At 43.6% G+C, this 24,450-nt stretch overlaps 1 protein-coding gene across 3 annotated transcripts in view; it reads left to right on the top strand.

Moving 5' to 3' along the window:
• The window catches only part of LEPR (leptin receptor), a 30,421-nt gene extending 12,056 nt beyond the window's left edge, over positions 1-18,365 (top strand). The window contains exons 1-16 of one of the 3 annotated variants that reach the window (XM_017805754.1): positions 108-249; positions 529-734; positions 2,718-2,863; positions 3,499-3,643; positions 5,535-5,831; positions 5,986-6,106; positions 8,746-8,945; positions 9,805-9,953; positions 10,200-10,359; positions 10,450-10,532; positions 11,105-11,321; positions 12,061-12,243; positions 12,759-12,854; positions 13,240-13,342; positions 13,977-14,052; positions 15,681-18,365. In XM_017805754.1, coding sequence (XP_017661243.1) covers positions 662-734; positions 2,718-2,863; positions 3,499-3,643; positions 5,535-5,831; positions 5,986-6,106; positions 8,746-8,945; positions 9,805-9,953; positions 10,200-10,359; positions 10,450-10,532; positions 11,105-11,321; positions 12,061-12,243; positions 12,759-12,854; positions 13,240-13,342; positions 13,977-14,052; positions 15,681-16,484 — 2,853 coding nt within the window. In that variant the 5' untranslated portion in view covers positions 108-249; positions 529-661 and the 3' untranslated portion in view covers positions 16,485-18,365. Of the gene's footprint in view, positions 1-107; positions 250-528; positions 735-2,717; positions 2,864-3,498; positions 3,644-5,534; positions 5,832-5,985; positions 6,107-8,745; positions 8,946-9,804; positions 9,954-10,199; positions 10,360-10,449; positions 10,533-11,104; positions 11,322-12,060; positions 12,244-12,758; positions 12,855-13,239; positions 13,343-13,929; positions 14,053-15,680 lie in introns of those variants that run through there. The other 2 variants (XR_001873274.1, XM_017805753.1) reach the window with 2 other exon arrangements.
• The last annotated feature ends 6,085 nt before the right edge of the window (positions 18,366-24,450 follow it).

Here is a 24,450-nt window from a genome sequence, read left to right on the forward strand (position 1 = left end):
TCCCACCCAAACCATTCCATGATTATTTTATTACTTGTAATGCTTAATTGTAGCAGAAGCTGGAAGGAATATGAAATTGTTTCAATATTATTTCAGTGCCTCGTGAAGAGGAATTAGAACATAATCTCGAGGGAGAGGGTGCAGGGAGCTGCCAAGTAGTCCATTGGAAAGTAAACTAACTTTGTGTGCCTGAGAAGGATCTAGGAATGAGACCTTCAGGAATCAGGAGCTAGTCTGACTAAACTACAGGTATCATCTAGTGTTGTAACACATTTGCTTTAAAGCCAAGCCTTAGGAATACTTTTAATGAAATTGTGTTAACTACTTGGAAACCATTTCAAAAGGGAGAAGCAGCAAAGTCAAAGCCATTAGTTACAATTTTTACTTTTTTACTTTTTTCATCAATTAATATTATTTTTTATAAATAAACCTGATCCAGATGGACAAACCTCTTGAGATATAGAACAAATACTGGTTTGTTTTGGTTCATGGTCTGTTTTGGTTCATGGTTTGTTTTCCCCTTTGTAGCTCGGAGCTGTCCCTGGGAAATGTGTCCACGAGCTCTCTGCAGGGGACTGTGAGGATTGCTCAGTGTGAGTGCACTGAGGATGACACATGTGAGTGTCTTGTGCCCTCTCTGAGGCTCAACCACACCTACATCATGTGGCTGAAGGTGCTGGCTGGTGTGACACCTCTGTGGTCACCTTTGATGTCAGTCAAGCCCGTTGACATAGGTGAGTATGACCTATATTTTCAATTGTTCTTAATGGGCAACAGCAGCAGGATGTCTCTCCTGGAAAAGAAGGGCACAGACAGGACAGGAAAAGGCTTCCTGGGATTTCTCAGCTCCTAATGCCTGTCTGGGCTCCAGTACAAACCAAAGTGAGCAGAGGCCAGGCAGTCAATGTACTTGTTATTTCTAATTCTTTCCTTTCTAATCAGGGCCTCTCTGTGTTTCATTGTGGGGCTGTGAGGGAGCTTTTCTGTAGCTGAGGACTTAAAAACCGAGGGGAGAAAAAAGCTGCTCCAAAAGTTACTTAACAAATAAACCCACCTCTTTTCACAAGCAGCTTTGTTGTCCTGCTGCTTCCCTTCCTTATACATTCAACACCAGCATTGTCCAAGTTGGAAAACATTCCTCTGTGTTTGATCAAGTTAAACTATACTGACAGTATGAATTTGATATGTGTTGCTGTCCAATATGCCCAGTTACTGCAGATTTGGATGAATTCCATAAAGGCAAGGAGTCTGTCAGCTGTGTGTGTGTGGGAAAACTGAAGTTTTATAAACTTCTTATTAATTTAAAAACTTATGAGTTTTATAAACTTCTTCCCAACTGATGTGCTTTGCAGACAGGATCAGTACAAAGTCTCTGGGTAAGCTAGTTTTGAAGAGGAGAGGTTGCGTTTTTCATCTGCTGCTTTTTAAATTATGATACAGGAAAAAATTAAAAATTCAAACTTGAGTCTGCCAGTATTTAAAATGACATAATTAGTTAGTTCTGCTTAGTGAAGTATGTTTTAAAAATGCATAATATTAGTATATGTTCTGCCAAGATTCAGCTCAATTAAAATTATTTTGAATGTAAAACTATGAATGCTTGTGTAATGTGTATTTTATTTGCTTATAGTAGAGCAGTGGCATCAGCAGAATAGAAATCATTATCTGTGTTCAGAAAGTGTGATCTGATTCGTAAGAGTGTGATGTAAAAGCCTCTGACTTTGGTTTTCAAAGCTCTGCCTCCTCCCAAATCACTCCCTGCTGGGCTTCATGAATTTAATTGCTTTGAGATGGTTTATAAGTAATAATTAAATAAGATCTGACTTAGTGGAGTGAATTTATACTGAAAATAAGAACAGGTTTGTGGTACAACTGAGTGAGATTCCAGTAATACTGCTTATATGAGACACTCTAGAGAGCTGGAAACCCAGTGCAGATGGAAGGGAACACATCCCCACTGCCCAATGGGAATGTTTTGGAAATGTTTTCCCTTCAGTTTTGCACTTGCTGCTCACCCTGCAATGTTTTATAAGAGCGAAACTGTGAATGAGGACAAGGCCAACCAAAAGCCTGGTGATCTGTAAAGGTCTGAGAAACAGATAGAAGTAGGATCTGGGGTCCTTGCCTTTGTCTGAGGAAGTGGGACTACAATCCTAGTGATCATTCCCAATTGCCCATCCCTTCCCCTCTCCAGAGAGTTCTCTCCATCCTCGTGGGAAATTTCCAAACCCTCCATTTTACTTTACCCTAAGGTAGCTCTCCTAGAGACCTTCTTTCAGAACCATAATCACTGTGGAAGGATGGGAATATTTAGAAAGTCCTTGTATACAGTCTTTGTATGAGGACATTATCTCCTGTCTTCTGAGGAGCAGATTGATTTGCTCAGCTCTCCCATCCCTCTCTTACCCATCCCCTCTTTTCAGCCAGGCAGGCTGGTGCTTGGTTGCTGGGAAGAGTCATGGCCCAAGGCAAGGAATTCATGTAGATTTAAGGCAAACACCAGGTGAAACAGCATTTTGTGATCACCAGCTATATAACAGTGCCAGGGCACGCTTTTCCAGTGATGCTACACATCATCAGTGTCACACAGCAGCTGTAGAGCAGCTTGTGAAAACTGAGTTTAAAGAGAAGGTGTGAGAGGGAGTTTTGGCTCAGTAAAACCCAGCAGTCACAGGCAATGAGGTTGGAGCTGAACTTATCAATGAATTTGTCTGCAGTAAAGCCTGAACCTCCTTTGAACCTGCATCTGGAAATGACAGAGAGAGGTCAGGTGAAGATGTGCTGGTCTGAGCCTGCACTGCTGCCATACCCTCTGCAGTACCAAGTGAGGATCTCTGCAAAGCCAGGGCACAGCACTTGGCAGGTGAGGCAGCTCCGTGCTCTTGGATTTCCCACGGTTTTCCCATGAAGCAGTGCAGATCAGGGGGCTCTCCCAGAGCCCAGGATTTCTCACAACCCTCCTTGTCTTTGAGTAGAAACTCTGGTGGGTTGAGGAACATGGCAGGTCTGGTGGAGCTGGGTGTGGCACATTGCCTTTCCCTCAGCTGGGAAAGCTGGACTTTCCATCTGTAAAGAGCCATTACACAGGGATGAAAGACCCATTTCCTGCTGGGTCTTACAACAAACTTCCATCTTTCTGTTTGGATGAAATCCTAGATTCTGTGAAGTCTGAAGGCAAAGCCTTTTACTTTCAGCAACCCCCAAATTCTATGATACATGTGTGTATGTTTAATATTTATAGATTTTATTAGCGAGTTGCTTTTTCTACCACACAACTGGCTCTGGAATAAAAAGCAGCCGTTAATTAGCAATCCATAATGAAATAACTTGTTTTCCACAGAGTTATGCAACTTCTACCAGAATCAAATTCACAGTAAATTTAAAGAAGAAAGCTTTTTTACCCAACTTGCTACCTAAAACCTACTCTCTAGACTAATTTGTGTCTTTCTCTTTTCCTGTTTCATTATACAACAATAATGGCTTGTGATAATCCAACAGATGGTTCAAGTTGCTCTGGAAGCCTCTCTGGCCATTGATAATACCCTATTTGATTCCTCTTACTTGGTTCAAGTGAGGTGCAGGAATCACCAGGGTCTGGGGTTCTGGAGTGACTGGAGCACACCATATGATCTCAGTTTGGGAGGTAGGTCACGTGCAGTGAATAGTCTTTCGGAACAGAACAGATATCCCAGTTTGTTTGTTTTGTGGAATGAGTTTGAGGGTGTTATGGGCTGAAAAATCCTGTGGAAGCACTTGCTCCTTCTGCTCCTCTTTTGCCTGGCTTTTCCTGAGGCTCAGCTCTTTTCTCTGTGCCAGACTTGCATTAGGAGTTCTGGATAACATGTGCAGACTGCAGTGGCAGCTCGTGACACCTCCATGTCTGTGCCGTGCTCACCCAGCACCTGTTCAGACCCAGGAAAAGCTTTTTCCAAGAGGTTTTCCATTTCAAAAGACAGTTGGCAGTGCTGAATCTCTACTCGCTACAAGATTTTTCTTGTAGTGCTTTCTCTCACTTTGTAGCTGAACTGAACACCCAGAACAGAGCTCAATGTACATTTAACAACCCATTTAGGTGTGTAATGCTATGCATAAACTGACTTTCTGATTTTTTTTGTTGGATTTTTCCATGCTTTGCTTAGGATTAACTGGAGATGTTTTGGCTGTGCTGTCACAAGAATCCTCTGAACCATTCCATGCCAGAAGTAATGCTTTACCTGAGCCCTTACATGGACATCTCTTACTGTGGCTAAACATGTCATGTGTGTGCTTAAACCAAGTACTGAGGAAAGAATTAGACTTTTGAAATGGAGCTTTTTCCCAGGAAAACTGAAAATACACAGACCCTTAAGGCAAATAAACATGATACACAGGATGCCTGGTTATTGGTCTAGAGGCCTAACTGGCCCTTAATGTTCTGGATTTACATTTATATAGACATATAAATTAAAAAAAAAAAGTGTGTGTATAGAACTATATAACTTTGAGAATTTTTTAGGGGTGAATACACATTTTCTCTCTCTCACATATGTATATACTCATAATTTTCAGAGGTTTGTGAGTGTATTGAGAAATACAGATTTAAAAGAGGTGCAGTAGTTACTGTTAGATTATTTTTTATTAATCCCATTTATGGGATATGTAATTCTATTAAAAATACATCTCATCAGCAGAATAATCCCAATGTGACAACCTGATGGCAGCAGAGAGGGGTTAATTTCTTCATGCAGGGAGTTCTGGTTTTTTACATCTGACCAGCCTCATGTTCTGATTTATATTTAACATGAAAATCCTTGACAGTGACGATATCCTAAGTGTGCTCTGCTTTCTGAGCAGGCCTGTATTTTGGGGAAATTCTACAAATCTCTGAAGTGGTTCCTCAGCTGTGGAAAGTAAACCTGACCTTTTAAGGATTTTCATGCTGGCTTTGAGATGATCTTTGGCAAACTGCTCCTTTCCAGCAGGTGTTCAGCACCTGTACCTCCCCTGAGTCCCTGACTGATGGAGGCTCAGCTTACACATCTTTACATCCTTGGGAAATTCAGTGTCTTTATGCCTGGGTGAATTTTTGTACTGCTGCCACCATTTGGTGTTAATTACACTGCTGAGATTGTAAAACAAGTTTTTGAGACTTTAATCTGCTGACTTCAGTAGGAGCAGGAGCAGCAACTCCTGGAAAGATTGGTTAATTTTCTTATGTTTCCCTTGTGCTGCTGTGTGTTGCTTCCACTCTACCCTCCAGTGATTTTCTGCTCATTTCACTCATGTTTGCCTGGGGATATTAAAGTTTATTTTTATCAGAATTTACAAACATCAGTTATGGAGAGAGACAGTCCAAGGGTAATTTCTGCTCCTCTGCATTGTAGTTGTTAACAGTGATTAAGAAGTTAGAAATACAACTGGATGATGATGATAATGATAATAATAATGGTGATGATAATAATAATTGTAATTGCTATTTTCTAGCTTTTATGTTTTCTTTTTGTTCAATTTCTAATCTCAACAGCTTTTTTTCCCCTTTCTTCCCTTTTCTGCAGCTGAAGTCCTGTACTTCCCTCCTCAGATCCTGACCAGTGCTGGTTCTAATGTTTCATTTCACTGCATCTATAAAAACAAAAGCAAGATTGTAGAGCCCCAGGAGGTTGTTTGGTGGCTGAATTTAGCAGAAGAAATCCCAGCCAGTCTTTATACCCTTGTGAGCGATCGCGTAAGCAAAGTTACTCTTTTCAACTTGAAAGCAACCAAACCTAGAGGAAGTTTCTTCTATGACACATTGTACTGTTGTCACCAAAGTAGGGAATGTCATCCTAGATACGCTGAATTATATGTAGTAGGTAAGATTCCAGCTGGATTTTAAATTCTCCTTTTGGTGCATTTTAATAGTAAGGTCAGAATATTTCCATTTGAACTCCAACAGCTTTTATTGAGCATTGTTTTTGTATAAACCATTGTATCTTTATTAATAAGCTTTCAATGTGTTTTAATTAGATATGAATATTAATATCACCTGTGAAACAGATGGATACTTGACTAAAATGACTTGCAGTTGGTCTGCAGACCCAAACATGTTACTACTCCCTGGGAGTTCCTTGCAGTTAAGATACTACAGGTATGTAGAGCTTTTAATTCTCTCTTTGTGATAGGAAAGCATTGCTCAAAATATTATGCCAGCGAAGAATTCTGAATACATGCAAGTAGAAAATTCCAGTTTCTGTAAGCTGGATTTCTTCCAACTGGAGCTCCAAAGGTATAACTGTGTGTGCAGAAGGGAACCATAGATACCTGAGTATGTAACATACATCTATTTACGTTTTTCAGCATTTTAAAAACTGTAGATGCACTTTGGGAGCCGGCTCTCTTCAAGTAGTTTGCTTGGATCAGTTATAAAAATTATTCTGGTTGCTCATATTAACAAATTGTAAAGAAATAAGAAAAAAGCCCATTCACAGAGTGTCTGAACACTGGAGCAATGGCCTGGGGGCTGTAGAATCTCTGTCCCTGGAGACTCTCAGATCCTGACTGGATGGGGCCCTGGGCAACTCCATCTGTCTTTGAATTTAACCCTGCTCTGAGTTGGATGTAGGACCTGGGACCTCTTAAGGCCTCCATATAATCTTTGATTTTTCTATAATTCTGTTATCTTTTTTTCTATATGCAGACAGATAAAAATATAGAATGAAATAAATTCATTTCAGATGGAAAAAATCTTGCTTAGAGAATCAAATCTTAGTTCATGAAGTGGATATTGCATCTTTGACTACAGCAATTCATAGAATCCTAGAATCCCAGAATGGTTTGGGTTAGAAGGGACCTCAAAACTTGTCTCATTCCAACCCCCTGCCATGGGCAGGGACACCTTCCTCTAGACCAGGTTGCTCCAAGCCCAGTCCAACCTGGCCTTGAACACTTTCAGAGATGGGGAGTTCTCAGTTTTCCTTATGTTTTGTTTTCAGATAGTTTAATTTTGTCTGTCTTTTGGAGAACTGGGATGTTGTGTGCAGCAAACACATTATTGTTTGCAAAATACAAACCTGATTATGAAATCAGTGGTACCATCACCCTTATCTTCATTCATCTGCACAAATGTTGCTCCTGGTAGTGTTGTTTTACCATGAAACTGAAGAATCCCTTTGAGTTACTGATATATTGAGCTTGAGAGTTTCCTAGAACCACTTTAGTCTTTATGTAAACAAGACAGACAGACAGACAACCCTTCCTGAGAGAAAAAATCTCCAATCTTACTGCTCTGTTGGACTGGATATGCAGAAATTTTGGCAAACTGCTGAGGGCCTAATCCTTTGGAAAGCCAAACTGTCTTCTCTGTTGGAGATAGGCTGAAATTTTGAAGTATCCTGTACCAAGGTGAATATTTCACAGGGTTTTCTGGACTAAAGAAATAACTGGAATGCTTGAAATTTCAAGTGAAGGCTTTTCAGGTAGGATTAGTGACTGGCTGACTGCTAAGGTAGGTTTTGTTTAAACTGTCTTCACAACTATGAATATAATGAGTGTACTACTGGGTAGGGAGCTTGGAATAAAACCCATGCTGCTCTTGCCATGTTTTTTATTCCCACCTTTTCACTGTTCAGGTCTAGCTAAAAATGTTATTTTCTAGTAGGAGGTGATAATCTGTACATTTGTTAGTGTTCCTGCTAGATCAAAGAGTGACTTTAAGACTGCTTGCAAATGCTTCCCAAATGCTGGTGCTTACTGTGATCCTTCTTTTTGTCTTTTTTTTTTTGTTGTTGTTGTTTGCTCATAGTAAGATCTGAAAGAGGAGAAAATAAAAAAAAAAAATCTTCTGAGTTACTGCTGCTGTTAGATTTTGCAGCTGAAATGCAGCCCTGCAGTGATGTGTGTGATGGTTTGGCTGCTGGAGTTCTGTTTTGCTTGGGTTGTTACTACATCTTCCTCTACAGTCAGTGCTGCCAACAGAAACAGCTCCGAAAGGATCATTCTGGGAGAACAGGGAATGCCAAGCTAAACCTCCAAAGCACAAGGCACTGCTTTAATCAGTATTAAACTGGACAGGAAGAGGAGAGATTCAACCAAGTGTAACTCTTGTGGTTCAGTTGAGTAACTAATACCCTCTCTGGTCCCTCTCACCACACCCTCTGAGCTGTGCACAAGCTGAGGAGAAATTTGAAAACTTTCCATTTCCAACAAGTTATCCAGGCCCATTTTATCCAGAAGCCAGTCTCCTCTCTTCTGTTGCCAGATGTGATAACTGTATTTTAAAAGCAGCCTCCAGAACTGATATTTTATGGGATTTCCATCTCCTGGAGACCTCACTGTACATGTCTGACTGGTCTGTGTGGCAGCTTTCCCCTGATTTCCAGTTGGTATTTTGGAAGTCATTCCTGACTGGAGTGAATTCTTGGCAGGAGATCTGCCTTGCTGTGTTTATTGCTAACACCTCAAATCACATGATTGATGAGTTTATGGAGCTGCTTTGCTGTACCTGTTTCTTCTTGTCATGAGTCTCCTATCAAAACATTTTGCACTGGGGAGAGCCTTCATGTCCTGCTTTTTCCAGGCAAGGAGCCAAAGCTTTGAGGAGTGACACTGCAGTGCTATTTAGCCATTTAGTGCAGATTCAAGATCTGCCCAAATAATCATCAAACCCCCCAGGATGGTTCCAGTGACACTATTTGTTTTAATTACCTCCAGACTTCTGTTTTGTTGTTGCCATGAGCAGCTTAGAATTGCAATGTATCAACTGAATGTGGGTTTTTTTTTTCTTTTAAGGAGCCAGATTTATTGTTCTGAGTTTCCAAGCCCATCTCCAGAATCAGAGGTGAAAGAATGCCATTTGCAGAAGAATCATTCCTACGAGTGCACATTTCAGCCTATTTTCCTTTTATCTGGATATACTCTGTGGATAGAGTTCAAGCACTTCCTAGGAACACTTGAATCCTCCCCAGCCTGTGTCATTCCAGCAGATGTGGGTAGGTTGAGGTTCATGCACATCTCTCTTCACTTGTGACTTTGGATTTCAGTCCTTAGATGGTGTAGTTAAAGTTTTCCACAGCATTTAAAATAACTTAAAGAACATAAAAACTTTGATATTGTCTTGGATTACATGTTATTTCCATACATTTTGCTTGGCACAGGAGCAAATTGTAACTGCACCAAATACCTGTAAAATTAAACATCCAGTTTTGCATGTTTATTTTCCCTACACAAAATACAAACGTTATATTGAAAAAGGCAGCTCGTTTTTTAATTAGGTAATTTTTGGTTATCTAACTTTTCATACCTCCTATGCCTTCAATTAGTTTCTATTTTGATAAGTAGGGCACTATATGTATTATTTACACAGTTATATATTTATTTAAGTTCATGGGGACTGTTCATGCTCTTTCATACTTACGCAAAGTTTCTTTTGTGACACACACAGCACTTAAATTTGTATAAATCAAGAGGCAGGAGCAGTGTTTGAGTGTTTTCAAAGACTCAAAAATGTGCAAATCACGGTTTATAATCTGTTCTGTGACTCAGAGCATTCATTGGGTATTTTTTAGACACAAATGTGAACATCTTTAGCTGTTTGTCCCAGGGCAGGGATCAATGCTGAATGCCAGCACCAAAATAACCTGTTGTGCCTTAAATTAAAATGAAACACAAGGAAATGTGCCCATGGATTATGTGTTTGCAGCACAGTCCTGCTTTCCTTGGAATTGCAGAGGCTGCAACGTGTTACCTGCTACCCCCAGGATGAGGCAAAAGTAATCCATGATGATTGGATTTAATGAGGAATGTCAGTGCAGATATTACAGCCATTTTTTTTCTCTTCCAATTTTCCAGTGAAGCCGCTTCCCCCTTCCAATATCAGAGCAGAACTCACCAGGAATGTGGGGCTGCTGAACGTGAGCTGGACAAACCCTGTGTTTACAAACAGTGATCTGAAATTCCAGATCCGGTACGCAGTGAACAGGGAAGAGATTCCATGGGAGGTACTGTCTTTTTTAGTCTGAATTGGAGCAGGAATCACTGCAGTGTTGTCATTTACTGTGTAGCTGCTTTTTGTGGAATATTTGGCATGGAAGAAATCACAGGCATAAGCATTTGCAGTATCTAGCAAAGGAATATTACTGATTATTTCACTTTCTCATTGGATTAATTTTCAGGGATTTTGACTCCAAGAGCTGCCTAAACAGACTTTTGCTCTTATTCTACATTTTTTTAACCTTCTGTCACAGCTCTGTGAAGTCTCAAGCACCCCAAGCAGCTCAACTGTGATAGAAGTTGAGCAGCTCTGTGTGGAGTACGTTGTCCAGGTGCGGTGCAGGGAGCTGGATGGATCCGGGTACTGGAGCGACTGGAGCAGACCAGCCCAAACACTTGTACAGGACATCAGAGGTCTGTGTCCTTCCAGGGGCACTTTGAGATCTGGGCCAGTGTTTTCCAGGCTGAGGAGTGACACTGTTCTTCCAAACTGTCATTTTGCAGCTCCCTTGCAAGGCCCTGAATTTTGGAGAATCATTACCGAAGATCCAGCAAGGAGGCAGAAGAACGTTACGCTCGTGTGGAAGGTGAGAGCAGCCACCATTTTGATCCAAAAAATGGCAAGAAATGCCAAAAAGGGAGTCTGACAAGCACATGCTTCCCTGTGAGGCAAACTCAGGCAGTCATTGCTTATGGGACTTGGGATCTACCTTTTGCTTGGCTTATCCTGGTGAATACTGGTTATACTACTGGGATGCAGTTGGAAATGGTTTTTCCTTCTTGGCTTTTAAAGGCTGAGGCAGGACGGAGGAAAAAGTCCCTCAATGCCTGCTCACTCCTGTTTGCCCATGTTGTGTGCAGTTGGCTGCTCTGGGTTTTGAGCCCTAAAAAATGTGTGAAACAGTGAATTACTGTAGGAATCTAAAAGTTTGTCTTTCCTTGTTCTGGGAAGAGAGGGAATAAGTGTCAGCTCTCTGAGAGGCACAGAAGGAATTAAGTCTTTACATGGACTCCAGTGCCTTGGCTAAAAGGACAGGAGCCAGGCTACAGAGTATATATATATATTGGGTCATATTTTCTTAAAATTGGCACTGCCCAAATAACATTTGCTTTGGAAATGAGAGCCAGGGGAATGAATTAATGCCCATTTTTGCGACAGCCACTGATGAAGAACCACTCGTTGTGCAGCGTGAGCCGATACATCATAAAGCACCAGACACCAGGGAACACCTCCTGGGTGGAATATGTTGATCATGGCACCACCTGGTCTTTTCCATGGACTGAGCACACTCACACCATCACAGTTTTAGCCATGAATTCTGTTGGAGTTTCTTCAGTTAATTTTAATTTAACTCTCTCACAGCAAATGAGCACAGGTAAGAACAATGATGAACAGCCATTTTGGGAGTCACAAGGAATCCTTGTGATGCTCTTTCTTTGTAATAAAATTCCCTCTGTTAGAATAAGAAATGTTTTATGGGGATACTTTTAGCAGCAAGAGAGCTATTTGAAAACTGAAATTTCCATTGTATGAAAATCCTAATGATCTTTGAGTTGGGAAAAGAGTTGGCTGTCACTGGGCTGACTCCCCTCCTAACAGAATATAAAGCAATTAGTCAAAGAAAAATGAAATCCTACTGTAGAACTAATCTTTCATCTACTTTGTCTTGGGAACACGCAACATTCCTGCTGGGGAATGTTTTGTTGTTTCCAAAATGAAATGTGGTTGTGTTTCTGGCTGCTCACCTGACAGGCTGCCAGGGTGCAGAGTTCTCAGAGGTTTGGCTTGACCTCCTGAGTAGCAATTCATGGATTTGGCTGCACTCTGCTGTGTTTATTCCTGACAGTTCAGTATTTGCTGATAATTTTTGGTTAAGGATAAATAAGGAGGTGCATATGAGAATCGGGATATGTGATGTCTAAGAAATTTGATCTGTTTAGCATTTGGGACTGGTTGGTGTAAACTGAACTTAGAGAGAAACATCTCTGCTGATGTCAACTGAAGATCAGGCTTTATTAGGTAGGAGATAACTAAACAAGTGTTCAAGTGCTGAAATTTAGCAGTCCTGTATAGTTTATGGGATGTTGATCGTGGCTGTTCCCCCTGTTCCTCAGTGGACGCCGTGCGGTCGCTGAGCGCTTACCCCGTGAACAGCACCTGTGTCATTGTGGTCTGGACTCTCTCACCCCAAATCTATATGATAACATCCTTTGTTATTGAGTGGAAGAACCTTAACAAAGAAGAGGAGACAAAATGGGTGCGAGTTCCTCCGAATACGAGTAAATATTACATTTATGGTGAGTGCGCACTTGAAAATATAACGCATAATATGTTATTTTGCTGAGCTTTTGGAGTCCTATTTTTATTTCTGATGTCTTTCATGGTAAGGACCAACAGACAAATTTTTGATGATTATTAGAGGATTGACTGTTTTAATAATCAGGTTAACAGAGTGAGGCTCAGGAGTGTGTTCATTTTGTGGCAATACAATAAAATTAGTTCTGGAATATTGAGTACAGAAGCTAATTAGTTTAGTATGTGCTTTTCATTTGCATTTTGGCTTTAACCTTAAAAGTTTTTACAGTAGATCCATGAAGATGTTAATTCCATGACAGAATAATGCTGGATTATCCAGGATGGATTAATAGTTTTAATCTTGTGATATTAAAGTAGGGATCTATAAAGGATTATTTCCCTTATTGCCTTCTCTGGGTTGATCTGAACTCTGAACTGTGACCAGAGCCTCTGTGGAGGGAATTGTCTAAAAGTTGGATAATATTTTGGATTCAAATGTCTGATTTCCTCTTTCCAGATTACTTTATTCTAATTGAGAAGTACCAGTTCAGCCTGTACCCTGTGTTTGCTGGAGGAGTTGGCAGAGCCAGAGCAACGGATCAGTTTAGCAAAGGTGACTGACAGGATCTTTGTCCTTGTCTTTTATAAAAAAGGAGCTTGTAAAAGTGACCTTTAAATGCAAAAGTCTCTGTCTTACCAGAAAAAAATATCAGTAATGAAGCAATTGTAATGTAACTACAAACAGACTTCAGTAGCTTTAATTTGAAAACTCTGTGGGATGAGTTCAGTGAGAGACTAAATTCCTATTTAAAATGATTCCTTCCTTTTTGTCTATTTATTCTCAAGGGAAAGGTTTGTTGATTTGCAGTGACACTGTTTATCAAGGCTTTTTTCCATTTAAGCAGTTGTTTCTATTGTGTGTTATTTCCCTGTTGCAAACTAGTTGTTCACAGACAAATTATTTTTCTGCATTATTATCTGAACTCCTTTATTTCCAGGTGGATTTGAAAATGAGAAAAATGGCAGCCTCTCTGTGGTTCTGCCAATAGTTATTTCAACCTCTGTTTTGTTGCTGGGAGTGTTGCTGGTTTCACACCAAAGGTATGTTTTTTGTTGTCATCTAGAAGTCCCAGGTGGTGCAGCTTCACTGGTCCCAGTCTGCTGAACTGGTTTCACAGAATCCCAGACTGGTTTGGGTTGGGAGGAATATTAAAGCTCTTCCAGTTCCACCCCCTGCCATGGACAGGGACACCTTCCACTATCCCAGGTTGCTCCAAGCCCCGTCCAACCTGGCCTTGGACACTTCCAGGGATGGAGCAGCCACAGCTTCTCTGGGCAACCTGTGCCAGGGCCTCACCACCCTCACAGGGGAGAATTCCTTCCCACTATCCCATCTAACCCTGCCCTCTGGCAGTGGGAAGCCATTCCCCCTTGTCCCGTCCCTCCAGGCCTTTGCCCAAAGTCTTTCTCCAGCTCTCTTGGAGCCCCTTCAGGCATTGGTGGGTTGGGGTCATCCAGCACAGACTGTCTGTACCTTTGATAATTTGCAAAACTGCCACCTGGTATGTCACTTCTTTATTTCTTTATATTTTGCATTAAATTTCAGCCATCTATAATATCTAAAATGAATGTTTCATGGTCATAGTGCTCTGGATAAATAAAATTGCAGAGATTCCTTTTCTGTACAGTACAGCCCCTATGACGTACCAACTCCAGCATTTACCTGACATTTCAGAATGAAGAAGCTGCTTTGGGAGGATGTTCCAAACCCCAAGAATTGCTCGTGGGCACAAGAAGTTAATTTTCAGCAGGTGTGTATTTCCCTGGTGATGCTGCTTCCCCCAGCCCAGGGATTCTGGCTGCTGTGAGTTCAGGACTGGGCTCTACCTGTGGGTTAGGCCAGACCCTGCCTAACTTCTGAAGGAAGAACTTGGAGCCTCTGGAGTCAGCAGTACAGAGAGCTGAGAGCTGGAAAAGTGCCAGGACCAGACCCCAAGAGCTCTTTTGAATGTGTAAATTTTACAGCAATTAGTGAATCAGTTGTAGAATCCCGTGGCTGTAATGTTTATGCACCTTAGTTTGTATCAGCAAACAAAGCTTCTCCTGGTCCCAGAGTATCATCACTGAGACAATAATCCAAATTTAGGTCTGGTAATTCCAAAAGAGCATCTTAGGGCCATGCTTGAGCTTCCCTCAAGCATCTTAGGGCCATGCTTGAGTGGGTTTGGATCTAGTTCCATCTGGTCAGCAAAGTCTGGGAGCTGGTGACCTGAGGCTGACTTTTCTCCTGAGTTTCATGGAGCTCCTTTGCCTGTTGTTTAATGCAGTTTGCACCTAGCTCACACCATACATGCATCTGGAAATCCAGCTGTGTCCTGGCTGATACTCCAGAGGATTCCATTTCCCAAGACACTGGATTATGCATTGTATTTGATAAATATCTGACAGGCTTTAATGAGTGATGTGTCAGAGCTGACAGATGGTGGCCTTTGCCACACAGCACCCCTGGTCCTTGGACGTGGTGGGTTTAATCTCTGTGGGCAACTCTATCTGTGTTTGCTGTGGTGCCAGAGAGCAGATCCCGGGGGCTGGGATGAGGGAAGGGATATAAACATCTGTGTTCAGGATAAACCACCTGCCTCAGGCGAGCAGGTGTATGAGGGGGACACAAGGTTTTTTGGTTGTTCAAAAGCTTCCTGTTAATTTTGGTGATGGACTTGTGTGGGACAAGTACTGAAGTCACAAGAAATCAGTCCTGTCACGCGAGGGCCGAGGCAACACTGATAGCGAGTTTGGAGTGACTGGAAGCCCAAGATACATGAGTTGTACACTCTTTGCTATAATTGCACACTCCTCTGAGTATTTTGACATGTTCCTCATTGTTTTGGCAGCTTCCCTGCTGTAAAACATGGTTTGTTGATATACATAAAACCTGGTTTAGTCTGTTTTGTCCTGAATTCGTTAGGAAATATATGTTTTTCAAGTGAGTTTTCCTTTGTAGCTCTCGGAGTGCTGGTGTTGCTGTCAGTTCATCCTGCTGTACACACACCTGTATTAAGTAGTAGTAAATCCTATATTTCTCTGAAGTAAAGGTGTTTCTCTTCACCCAAAACATAGAGCTGCTGCTTAGATGGAGATGTTCCAAAAATACTATGGACAGGCTGAATTTGACCCTGAATAATACAATCCTAGCAAGGAAAGTTACTTCAGCTGCCATATAAATTATTAAATCTGTTGAGGAAATATATTGTAGAGGATTTTCAACTATATGCTCTTGAAAAACAATGTGGGAACTTGATGTGGCAAAACTCCAGAGTGCTCAGAGTGCCCTGGGAATGCACTCAGGTGTTTGGATTTGTGATCCATAAAATCAGTACCTTGATACTGCAATAAAACTTTTAAGCAAGAGATGAGCATTAAAATATCTCTTTTCTTCCAGCCTGAAACTTTTGAGCATCTTTTTACCAAGCACCCTGAAGCCACCTCATTTGAACCTCTCCTAGATGCAGAGATAGTGCTGGAAGACATCAGTGTCACCAAAGCCTCGGAAAAAGAAGACACACAAGATTTTTTAGGAATTGCTTCCACATTTCCAAACCCCCAAGACTCTGAACGTGACTCTGCTTGCTCGAGCAGCCACTTCAACAGCAGCAGCTCCTCCCAGAGCTCCCAGGAGGTGCAGGGCAGTGGAGGAATTGACCTCAAATATACGACTGTTGTCGGCAACTCCCGATCCGATGGGCTTTGCGAGTGGAAAATGAATCCAAGGAGTTGTTTTGATCGATGCTTCTTAGCAGAAGATTCCACGGTTTCAGGTGCCTTCTCCAGTAGCACTTGGGAGGTGGGAAGTGGAGTGTTTCTGGTGTTCCCTGGCTCACCGGGCAGGCAGCCCAGCAAGACCCTGTCCCTTATCTCTTCAGAGGGATTTTCAGAGCCTTCCGACCACGACGATGCTTTCACGGACAGTCTTGAGCGGAGCCTGTGTTACCTTGGGATAACACCATTGGAAAAAAGAGAAAATGCTATTTTTCTAACAGAAAGTTCTGAGATGCTGTGTCAGTTCCATACAAGGAATCTGCTCACAGACACGGGAGTTCTTCAGCACACACCGACGGATGTCCATGGATTTATCCAAAGTAGCCTCAAGCCCAAAGCCATGGTGCCATATGTGCCACAGTTTGGGATGGCTGCTGCCAAAGGAAAGGAGGCCACAGAGAAAAACTCTGCTGTCATCACACCATAATTTGAGACTACTAGTGGTTTTTTAGGTGTTGATGCATTCCCCTATTCTTCCCTCTCCTGACTTCCTCCAGGAGCTCCCCTCTCTTGGAGCTGGGTTCTATATTTAAGTGCCAGGATTTAAGTAGGAAAAAATTCCATTCCTTGACCTAATTTTCATATGTGAGGCCTTCCTTTAGAGATCTGATTGTCCAAGTTACCTCAGGTACCATGTTACCTATTGCTGGTGCCTGTTAGAGGTGTTACATCTGACAACTCCAGTGAAGAATTGGACTTGAAATCAGATTGGGTGCTGTAGACATTGAGGTGAGAGGCTTTGGGAGATTCCCAAACACTCCTCAAGGGCTCAGAAGGATTCAACACCATCCACCAAATGAACCCAATGCCCTTCTTGTACAGTCACTGACTGTCCTTTTGTCCTGGTGTGGGTTCCATCCAGTTCTGTAGCCTTGAGCTTCTCTCCATTTCTTGTTGTCCAGCAGTTTTCCCCTGGGGAGAGCACGTGTATTGGCAGCACAGACCCATGCACATGTCTTCTCTCTGTTTAGGAGTGAAGTGTCTCCTCAAACTGCATTCAAAGAGCTTGTTCTGGTTTTAGGGTACACCTGGGGACCCCAAGGATGAGGGAGCAAGGAGTGACCTAATGTGTAGACTGAAATATTTATATGGGAGGTGGTTTTGTGGGGGGAAAGCTTGAATGTGTCATTTCACTGGGAATGACTTGTGACACCAAGTTGAGCTGGATGTGGTTGGAAGGAAGGGGTCAAGCAGTGAAAGGCTCAGGGAAGCCTCAAGAAGAGGAAGAGAATAAAAATTCTTAAGTTTCCATTAATCATGGGTGTTACCTGGATAAACTGATGTTTGGAAGTTAAACATCCACACTTTTGTTGTTGAACATGAGATTCCAGTACAAATGGTACTACCATAAAACTGACATCTCTCCCAACCACTTTCCTAAGATTCTGCAGTAGAAAAGACAGGAATTTGATCCAAGGACCCTGTATTTTTGATCTTGTGTGAGCTAACCTGTCTGTATGGACTTGGAGAAGTCAGTTTGCCTCCACAACCCTGCTCCACTCAGCCAGAGATCTCCAGGTGGGAGAAAAATCAGGTCTTGGAGAAGTCAGTTCGCCTCCACAGCCCTACTCCAGTCAGTGGGAAAGCTCCAGGTGGGAGGAAAATCAGGTCTTGCATTCTGGCTGTATTTTCTGGGATAACCAGGTAAAAAAGCCCATACCTATTTGCAAGCCAAATCTGTTGTTTTTGTGGGTTTTTTTTACTTCATAGTTGGTAAATATTTTTGTACATGTGCCTTTTCAGAGAACTATTTTGAGGAGCTAAGAAGGATGAATTTATTGTGTATTCCAAAGCTAAATCTCTGTAAAACTTAACAGAGGCAAAACCAAAAGGGCAAAACCCAGCGACAATAGTAAAAACCAAAGGGAGTGTGAATTTAAGACCAGCTTAACACAAAACCCAGCTGCTGGTTTTTTTGGACAAGCTGCTGACCTGGCTCTTGTGGGCTGCTTTGTTTCTGATGTTGACTGTGATGCAGATCTGATGTTCTGGTTTCAAAAATATTGTGTGTGGTGAGGGATTAAAAGATGTTTTCTGTTGAGGACCCCAAAACTTGCTTTCACTGTGATTGGAGGCTGTGGGACAAACCTGCAGGTTCCTGCAGCATTCCAGGGGTAAAGCTGTGACAAGCATTGAGGGGAATGCTGACTTAGGATTTATCTGAGAGAAGGAATTCCCTCCTGCCGGCATGGGAACTTGATGTGGCACAACTCCAGGGTCCTGGGAATGGGCTCGGCTGTTGGATTCTGCCTCTCCAGGGGGTTTGTCCACCAGATCCAACATCCCCTGGAGTGTGAAGATGTGGGAGGTGAGTGTCCAGAAAAATAATTTAGCTGTGTTTGAAGATCTTCTTTCTCAAGACGTGAAGAGCTCACGTTGATTTTAGCGCACTCAGTCCTTACCCAGTAACTCTGTAAGGACAAGAGTAGCATTAACCGTGGGAAGGATCAGCTGGGGGAACCAGGGAAGGCTTTCCTGGGAATGTGGGAAAATGCAGGAGTTAACCTTCTGTCCCTGTCATGCAGGACTGTGCCTCCAGCTGTGCTCAGGAATTGCTCTGTTAGGAGAAGTGCACAGGGTTTTCCCTCGATGGATGGTGGTATCAGCACTTTTAGGAGTCCAGCCTGTCCTCCCACTGCCATCCCATGTTTTTTACAAATGGCCAGACCAAGTGTTGCTCCTTAGGAAAACAAATTCATCTGCTCTACAGAAATCCTGCTGTGGATGTCAGAAATACAGCAAATGTGAGCTGGTCTCTTCTGCTTCAGCAAAAAGAGATTTTCAGTGTAATTAGTGTAGAACCAAGTGACAGAATCCCTTCCTGGGGTTCCTGGTCATGCAGGTGAACCCAGGTCCTGACCCACAGCTGAGGCCACAGCTGTACCAGTTTATCCCATAAATAATTCCTGAAACTGCTTCTCAGTCTGGCATTTTCATCCGGATCAAACGGACATTCGATCCCTCTCTTCACCTCTCTCTGCTCACATATAAAGCCAAAATCTGCATATTCTGAACCCACCATCTGCTGCGTCTGCCTTGCCCTGGCTCCAGTTACAGCTTCAACTCCGGCCGCTCCTGCAGGCAGCAGCTGCCTTTGGGAGAGGAAATTAGGAGCTGGGACAAGTTATCTTGTTATTTTCCACCATTATTTTTCCCCCTCAACTTCAGGTCAGTTTATTTGTGTAACACAGCTGAGTCCTTCCCGTGCTGTGGCAGATCACAGGGGTTTATTCCATGTTTCCAGCCAACTCCTTCTGCCCCGGTGCAGCCACTACATGTGTTTGAGGCAGGAGCAAAATATCGTGGGAGAGACGGAGATGGGAAGGTGCAGTGCCTGGGCAAAGGTGGTTTTGGAAGGTAGGGTGATTTTTGTTGTAGTCAGAATAGAAGCTCTCACTCATTTCAAAACAATTGTCCATGGGGCCCAAGGGACAGAGGAAGGAGCTGAAAGGAGCTCTGTAGCAGGAGCTGTCCTTGAAACTGGAGAGGAACAGAGCCGGGAGTTAGTGCTCACTGCCTCTCTTGGCAGGAGACCTGGGAAGTCCCTGCCAAGAAACAGGGAGAAAGTAGGGAACAGGGTCATGCTGGGATCTGCATCAGAGGAACAGGGTTCCTGGGGACAAAATGGGTTTCAGCTGATGCCCTTCACCTTCAGCCCTGGTCTGATGGGGTCTCCTCTGTCAGTGGCTGTCACTGGTGAGCAGGTGTTTGCCTGTCACAGTGAGCCATCACCTGGTGTGGGAGCCAGTCCTGCCCCAGGGTTTCCCACTGGAAAACTCGCTCATCGACATGTTTTTTTTTTTTTTAATTTGGGAAAACCCTTAGAGTTATACTTTATAGGGCTGGACCTGAGGAGCCCAGAGCTGCTGCCTGAGACACATTTTTCTCAGCTGTCTCTGGAAGTGTGAAATCCTGTTGTCCTGCAGTGCCCCACACTGTGCAACTGGGCACAGGGAGAGCTCAGAGGATCAGGGGCAGGTGTCTCTGCTTTTGCTTGGCTGGATGATCTTAAGGGTCTTTTCCAACCGAAATGACTCTGGAATTCTCTGATCTGGCTCATTTGTTGCACACACACCTGGTCCTGCTGTGTCCATGTGTGCAGGTGCAGCAGTAACTGATGGAAGAGCAGATTTCCTGCCCAAATCCTCCTCCATTGGTGCTGTTGGCACAGCACGAACCGCATGGAGTCGGCTCCGGGCTTGGCATTTCCCTCCTGGATTTGTGGGATACTCCTGTGCTCAGACTCTGCAAGGTCTCCCTGTTATTTGGAGTGAGCTGAGGCATCGCTGTGAGCAGCTCCTGCTGCCCACAGTCACAGTTCAGGGACTGAAATGGCAACACAAAGCCTTTGAGTACCCTGAAAAGCCACCAAGTCCCACGGGATGGGTTGTCCCTACCTTCCCTTCCCTGCTCCTGGGGAAGGACCCCCCATGTCCCCACTCTTTAATCATCCCTCTAGGCACTGCAGAGCCTGGGGGACAGGCCAGGCATGGCCACTCTGCCCTGGGAAGTGTGAAGGATCAATGGATCACTTATTTTGGGACACGAGGAAAAGTCCTGTGATGCAAGTGGGCTTTGCAGCTGGACACTGGATGGGGAGAGAGATCAATGGAGGTGAGCAGTGAACACATGGAAAGTTGAGGTTTTTTCCAAGGAATACCCAGGTGGGTTGGTGTGGGCTGGTGGGGGTTTTTTTGGTGTTTATTTAAATAAACACAGAAGCAAGAAATTTACCCCCTTAGATATTATTTTTTTATAGCCACCATCTCCATGACACCTCTATGAGCAAGGCCTGAAATCCTCACCTGCCTCCCCCCTCTGCATCACCCACTGCTGGGCTTACCCTGACCAGCTCCTGGGAAACCTGCTTGGAACTGGGAAGCCAGTGGATAGCTGGGGATGGGGAGGCAGGAACAGGACACACTCCTTTTGTGTGTCCTTCTATAAAAAAACCCTGATCAAACTCAGAAATTAATGTGCTGGGGGAAGAGTATTAATTTTTGGAAACTGCTAAGGTTGTCTGTAATAAATACTTCAGTATGATGCACTTCTGGAGGGAGTTTCCATAGTTATTTGAATACATATATGCAAATATTATGATAGTCAAATATTATTTAAGTAATAATATAATATACAAAACAGTTGCTTTTATTATCCCACTTTGTTAAAATTTTACTGCAGTGAACCACCACTACCACTAACAAGTTATCCCTGCTTCTCTCTGGGACACAGGGACTCGCTGTTGCTCTCCATTAACTCTCAGTGTGCCTCCTCAGTCAGGGTTTTATGATAATAACACAAAACTGCTTTTATGTCAGGGAGTTGGAACTAGATGACCTTTAAGGTCCCTTCCAACCCAGGATTCCATAATTTTAAAGCATGGAAGTGAGTGATACATCCTTCAAGTCATTACCCTGTGATTTTGCTGTGGATGTTCCACATTATGTGTTCTCTGTTGCAGAAAAGATAATTAAAATGCAGGTTTCTGGTAGGAATTTCTGCAAGAGGAAGGATCCCGTTCTTCCAGTCCTCCTTCTGCTGGGAAAGCAATAGGAATTACTTCTAGCAAGGTTTGAATTAAGTCCATAGGCCGTGGCGTGCATCCAGATTTTTCCAACGTGCCGCAATCAAACTCTGGGATTTCAGTGCTGACCCAGTGCCCAGATGCTGCAGTTGACAAGGACATGGTGGCAGCGCTGTGGCTCTCACAGCAGAGCTCTGCAGTGCTGGCACCCAGCCCCAGCAACACCAAAAGGACCAAAAAATAGCTGCCTTTCAAGAAGAGCCAAACTGGAAAGACACAGAATCCTTGTGGATGGAAAACCAGGAGGTTTTGGCAGGTGCCATTCTGTTCACTAATGATCCCAAACAAAAGAAAAGGGAATTGTCTGTGTGAGACTCTAATTAATTACTACCCATCAGGAGCTGCTTATGCAAGAGCTGTCATCAGCAAAGCAGGGCCAGGCACTGAGAGACTCTCCCTAGGAGAGCTGAAAATCAGTCTTGATGGCTTCTGAAATAATGCAGCGTCCTGCTGGGAGGGAATGAATGGAAAAACAAATTATGAAGAGAGATGGAGGAAAGGAGATCCTGGGGGGGCTTTGAATGTGGATGGAAAGACGTGGCCAGCGATGTCTCTGGGCTGTGTGGGGCCTGTGTGTGATAAAGGTCATGACAGTGCCCACCTCTGCAGTTCATATCTAATTAGAGGGTCTTGTTTGGCCTTTCTCACTGCCAGTGAAGTGCAGCCCCCCTCTTTCCATAGTCCTGGATGGGCCCTTTCTGGATGCAAATGAAGCTCATTTGCTATCACTGAAAATTACTTCAAAAGCATCCATTTGTGCCTTCAAAGCCGAGAGGAGCATTAAGAACAGGTAACAAGCACAGAACTGCCTCGTGCTACTTCTTACAAAGCTGTTTCTCAGCAGAGAAACTAATTTCCATATGGCACCAGCTGTGTCACTTGGCAAAGGAGAAGGAGCAACCTGGGCTGGTGGAAGGTGTCCCTGCCCAGGGAACGGGGGTGGAACCGATGGGCTTTAAGGTCTTTTCCAACCCAAACCAGTCTGGGATTCTATAATTCAATGAATGGACAGGGTTGGAAAACCAAGGACTAGAGTCCCTGTTAGTTCTCTCAAATCCAAGCTGGCAAGGCACATACACAGGTGGGCAGGATACCCAGTGCAGGCTGTAAGGAAGCACTCAGAGACTTATTTCAAGCTTCAACTGATGACTAAAGAGCTGGGCTGGAAGAGCCTGGCACTGAAAGGATTATTTAGTCTTGTGGCTGCCTAATGTCAAAAGAGACCTGCTGCTGTTTGCATGAACAGCTTGTCATCCCTCTGCTCCAGCTGGGTGGGCATGAAAACACCAGCTGAGGGGCTGCTGCCTCAGTGGGGACCAACCTACTCCTCAGCACTGGGACCCTGAGGGACCTGTGAGGAGCTCAGCCCTGATCCCTGTTTCTGCACCAGGTACCTTCCCACATACCCTGGAAATTCTTTCTGGCCTGGAGCAGGGGCAGAGATAGCTGCAGAGAGGTTTCTTCCAACAGCTCTTCCTGTTGGGTTTCTTTTTGGGTCTTCCTTGGGTTTCTTTGTTGGGTTTCTTTTTGTTTTCAATCCACAGGATTTTGAAATGCACTCTGAAAGTACAGACAATGTTTTATTTGCTGCTTTGTCTTGTAATGGTGCTGGTGAAGATTCTGGGGCACCAGGAGTGGCTGAGGGAGCTGGGAGGGCTCAGCCCTGAGAAAAGGAGGCTCAGGAGGGACCTTCTGGCTCTCTACAACTCCCTGACAGGAGGGTGAAGCCAAGTGGGGGTCAGGCTCTGCTCCCAAGGAACAAGGGACAAGGGGAAACTGCCTCAAGTCACATCAGGGGAGGTTCAGGTTGGATATTGGGAAAATTCCTTCCCATAAAGTGTTGTCCAACCCTAGCACAGCCACCCGGGGCAGAGAGTCCCCATCCCTGGAGGGATTTAAAAACTATGTGGATGTGTCTCTTGGGGACATGGTTTAGTGGTGGCCTTGGCAGTGCTTGGAAATGGTTGGACTCGATGGTCTCAGAGGGTTTGTCTAAGCTTAATTATTCCATGATCTGTAATATTGTAACTGTGGGTCCTTTATTCTCTTTTCCTCATCAGTTGGATATGAAAATAGACACTGAATTAGGAGGGGGTGGAACACGATGAGCTTTAAGATCCCTGACAGCCCAAACCATTCCAGGATTCTATTCCATGCAGAATTCAAGCTTTAATGTCATGACTCAATTCCTTTTGTCTGTTACGTGTATTACTTGAGTTCGGATCACTTTATTAGATGAAACTTCAGCTGATTCCTTCATAAAATACCAGGACCTTTGCTGTTATGCAAGACAAGAACTGGAAAATATTGTTAGTGGCTGTTTTTTCACAGAATTCATCAACATCTAGACACAGACCCTCCTACGGTTTTATAAACTGGGCTGGGTACAACACTCGAGTTCCAGGCTGGCAGCCAGAAAGTCCTCACTGCCAGCAGGAGAATATTCACCAGCAGCTCCCTCTGCAAGTGTCAGCTGGGACCCCCAGCACCACTTTAATCCTCTCAGGGATTGGGATCCTCCCAAAGAGCTCAGGGGAATGAATCAGCTCCGTGTCTGCCAGTCTTGTGGCTGAGGAGGAGGAAGAGGAGTGAAGTGCTTGTACTGATCCAAGGCTGTGGGGAAGCTGCAAATTGACATAAGCTTTTTCCTTCCTCAATTCTTTGCCTGGAAAAACCCACTTATCTTGTCTTCCCTGATAAAATCAACACCTGATCCTTTCTGGGCACCTTTTGGGCCTGCCATGAAAGCTGTGGAATCCTGAGCTGAATCAGTGGAACATCCACCTTTTCCAGAGCAGGGCACAAAACA

The sequence above is a fragment of the Lepidothrix coronata genome, unplaced genomic scaffold (assembly GCF_001604755.1).
Source record: "Lepidothrix coronata isolate B3197 unplaced genomic scaffold, Lepidothrix_coronata-1.0 Scaffold12, whole genome shotgun sequence".
NCBI lineage: Eukaryota > Metazoa > Chordata > Aves > Passeriformes > Pipridae > Lepidothrix > Lepidothrix coronata.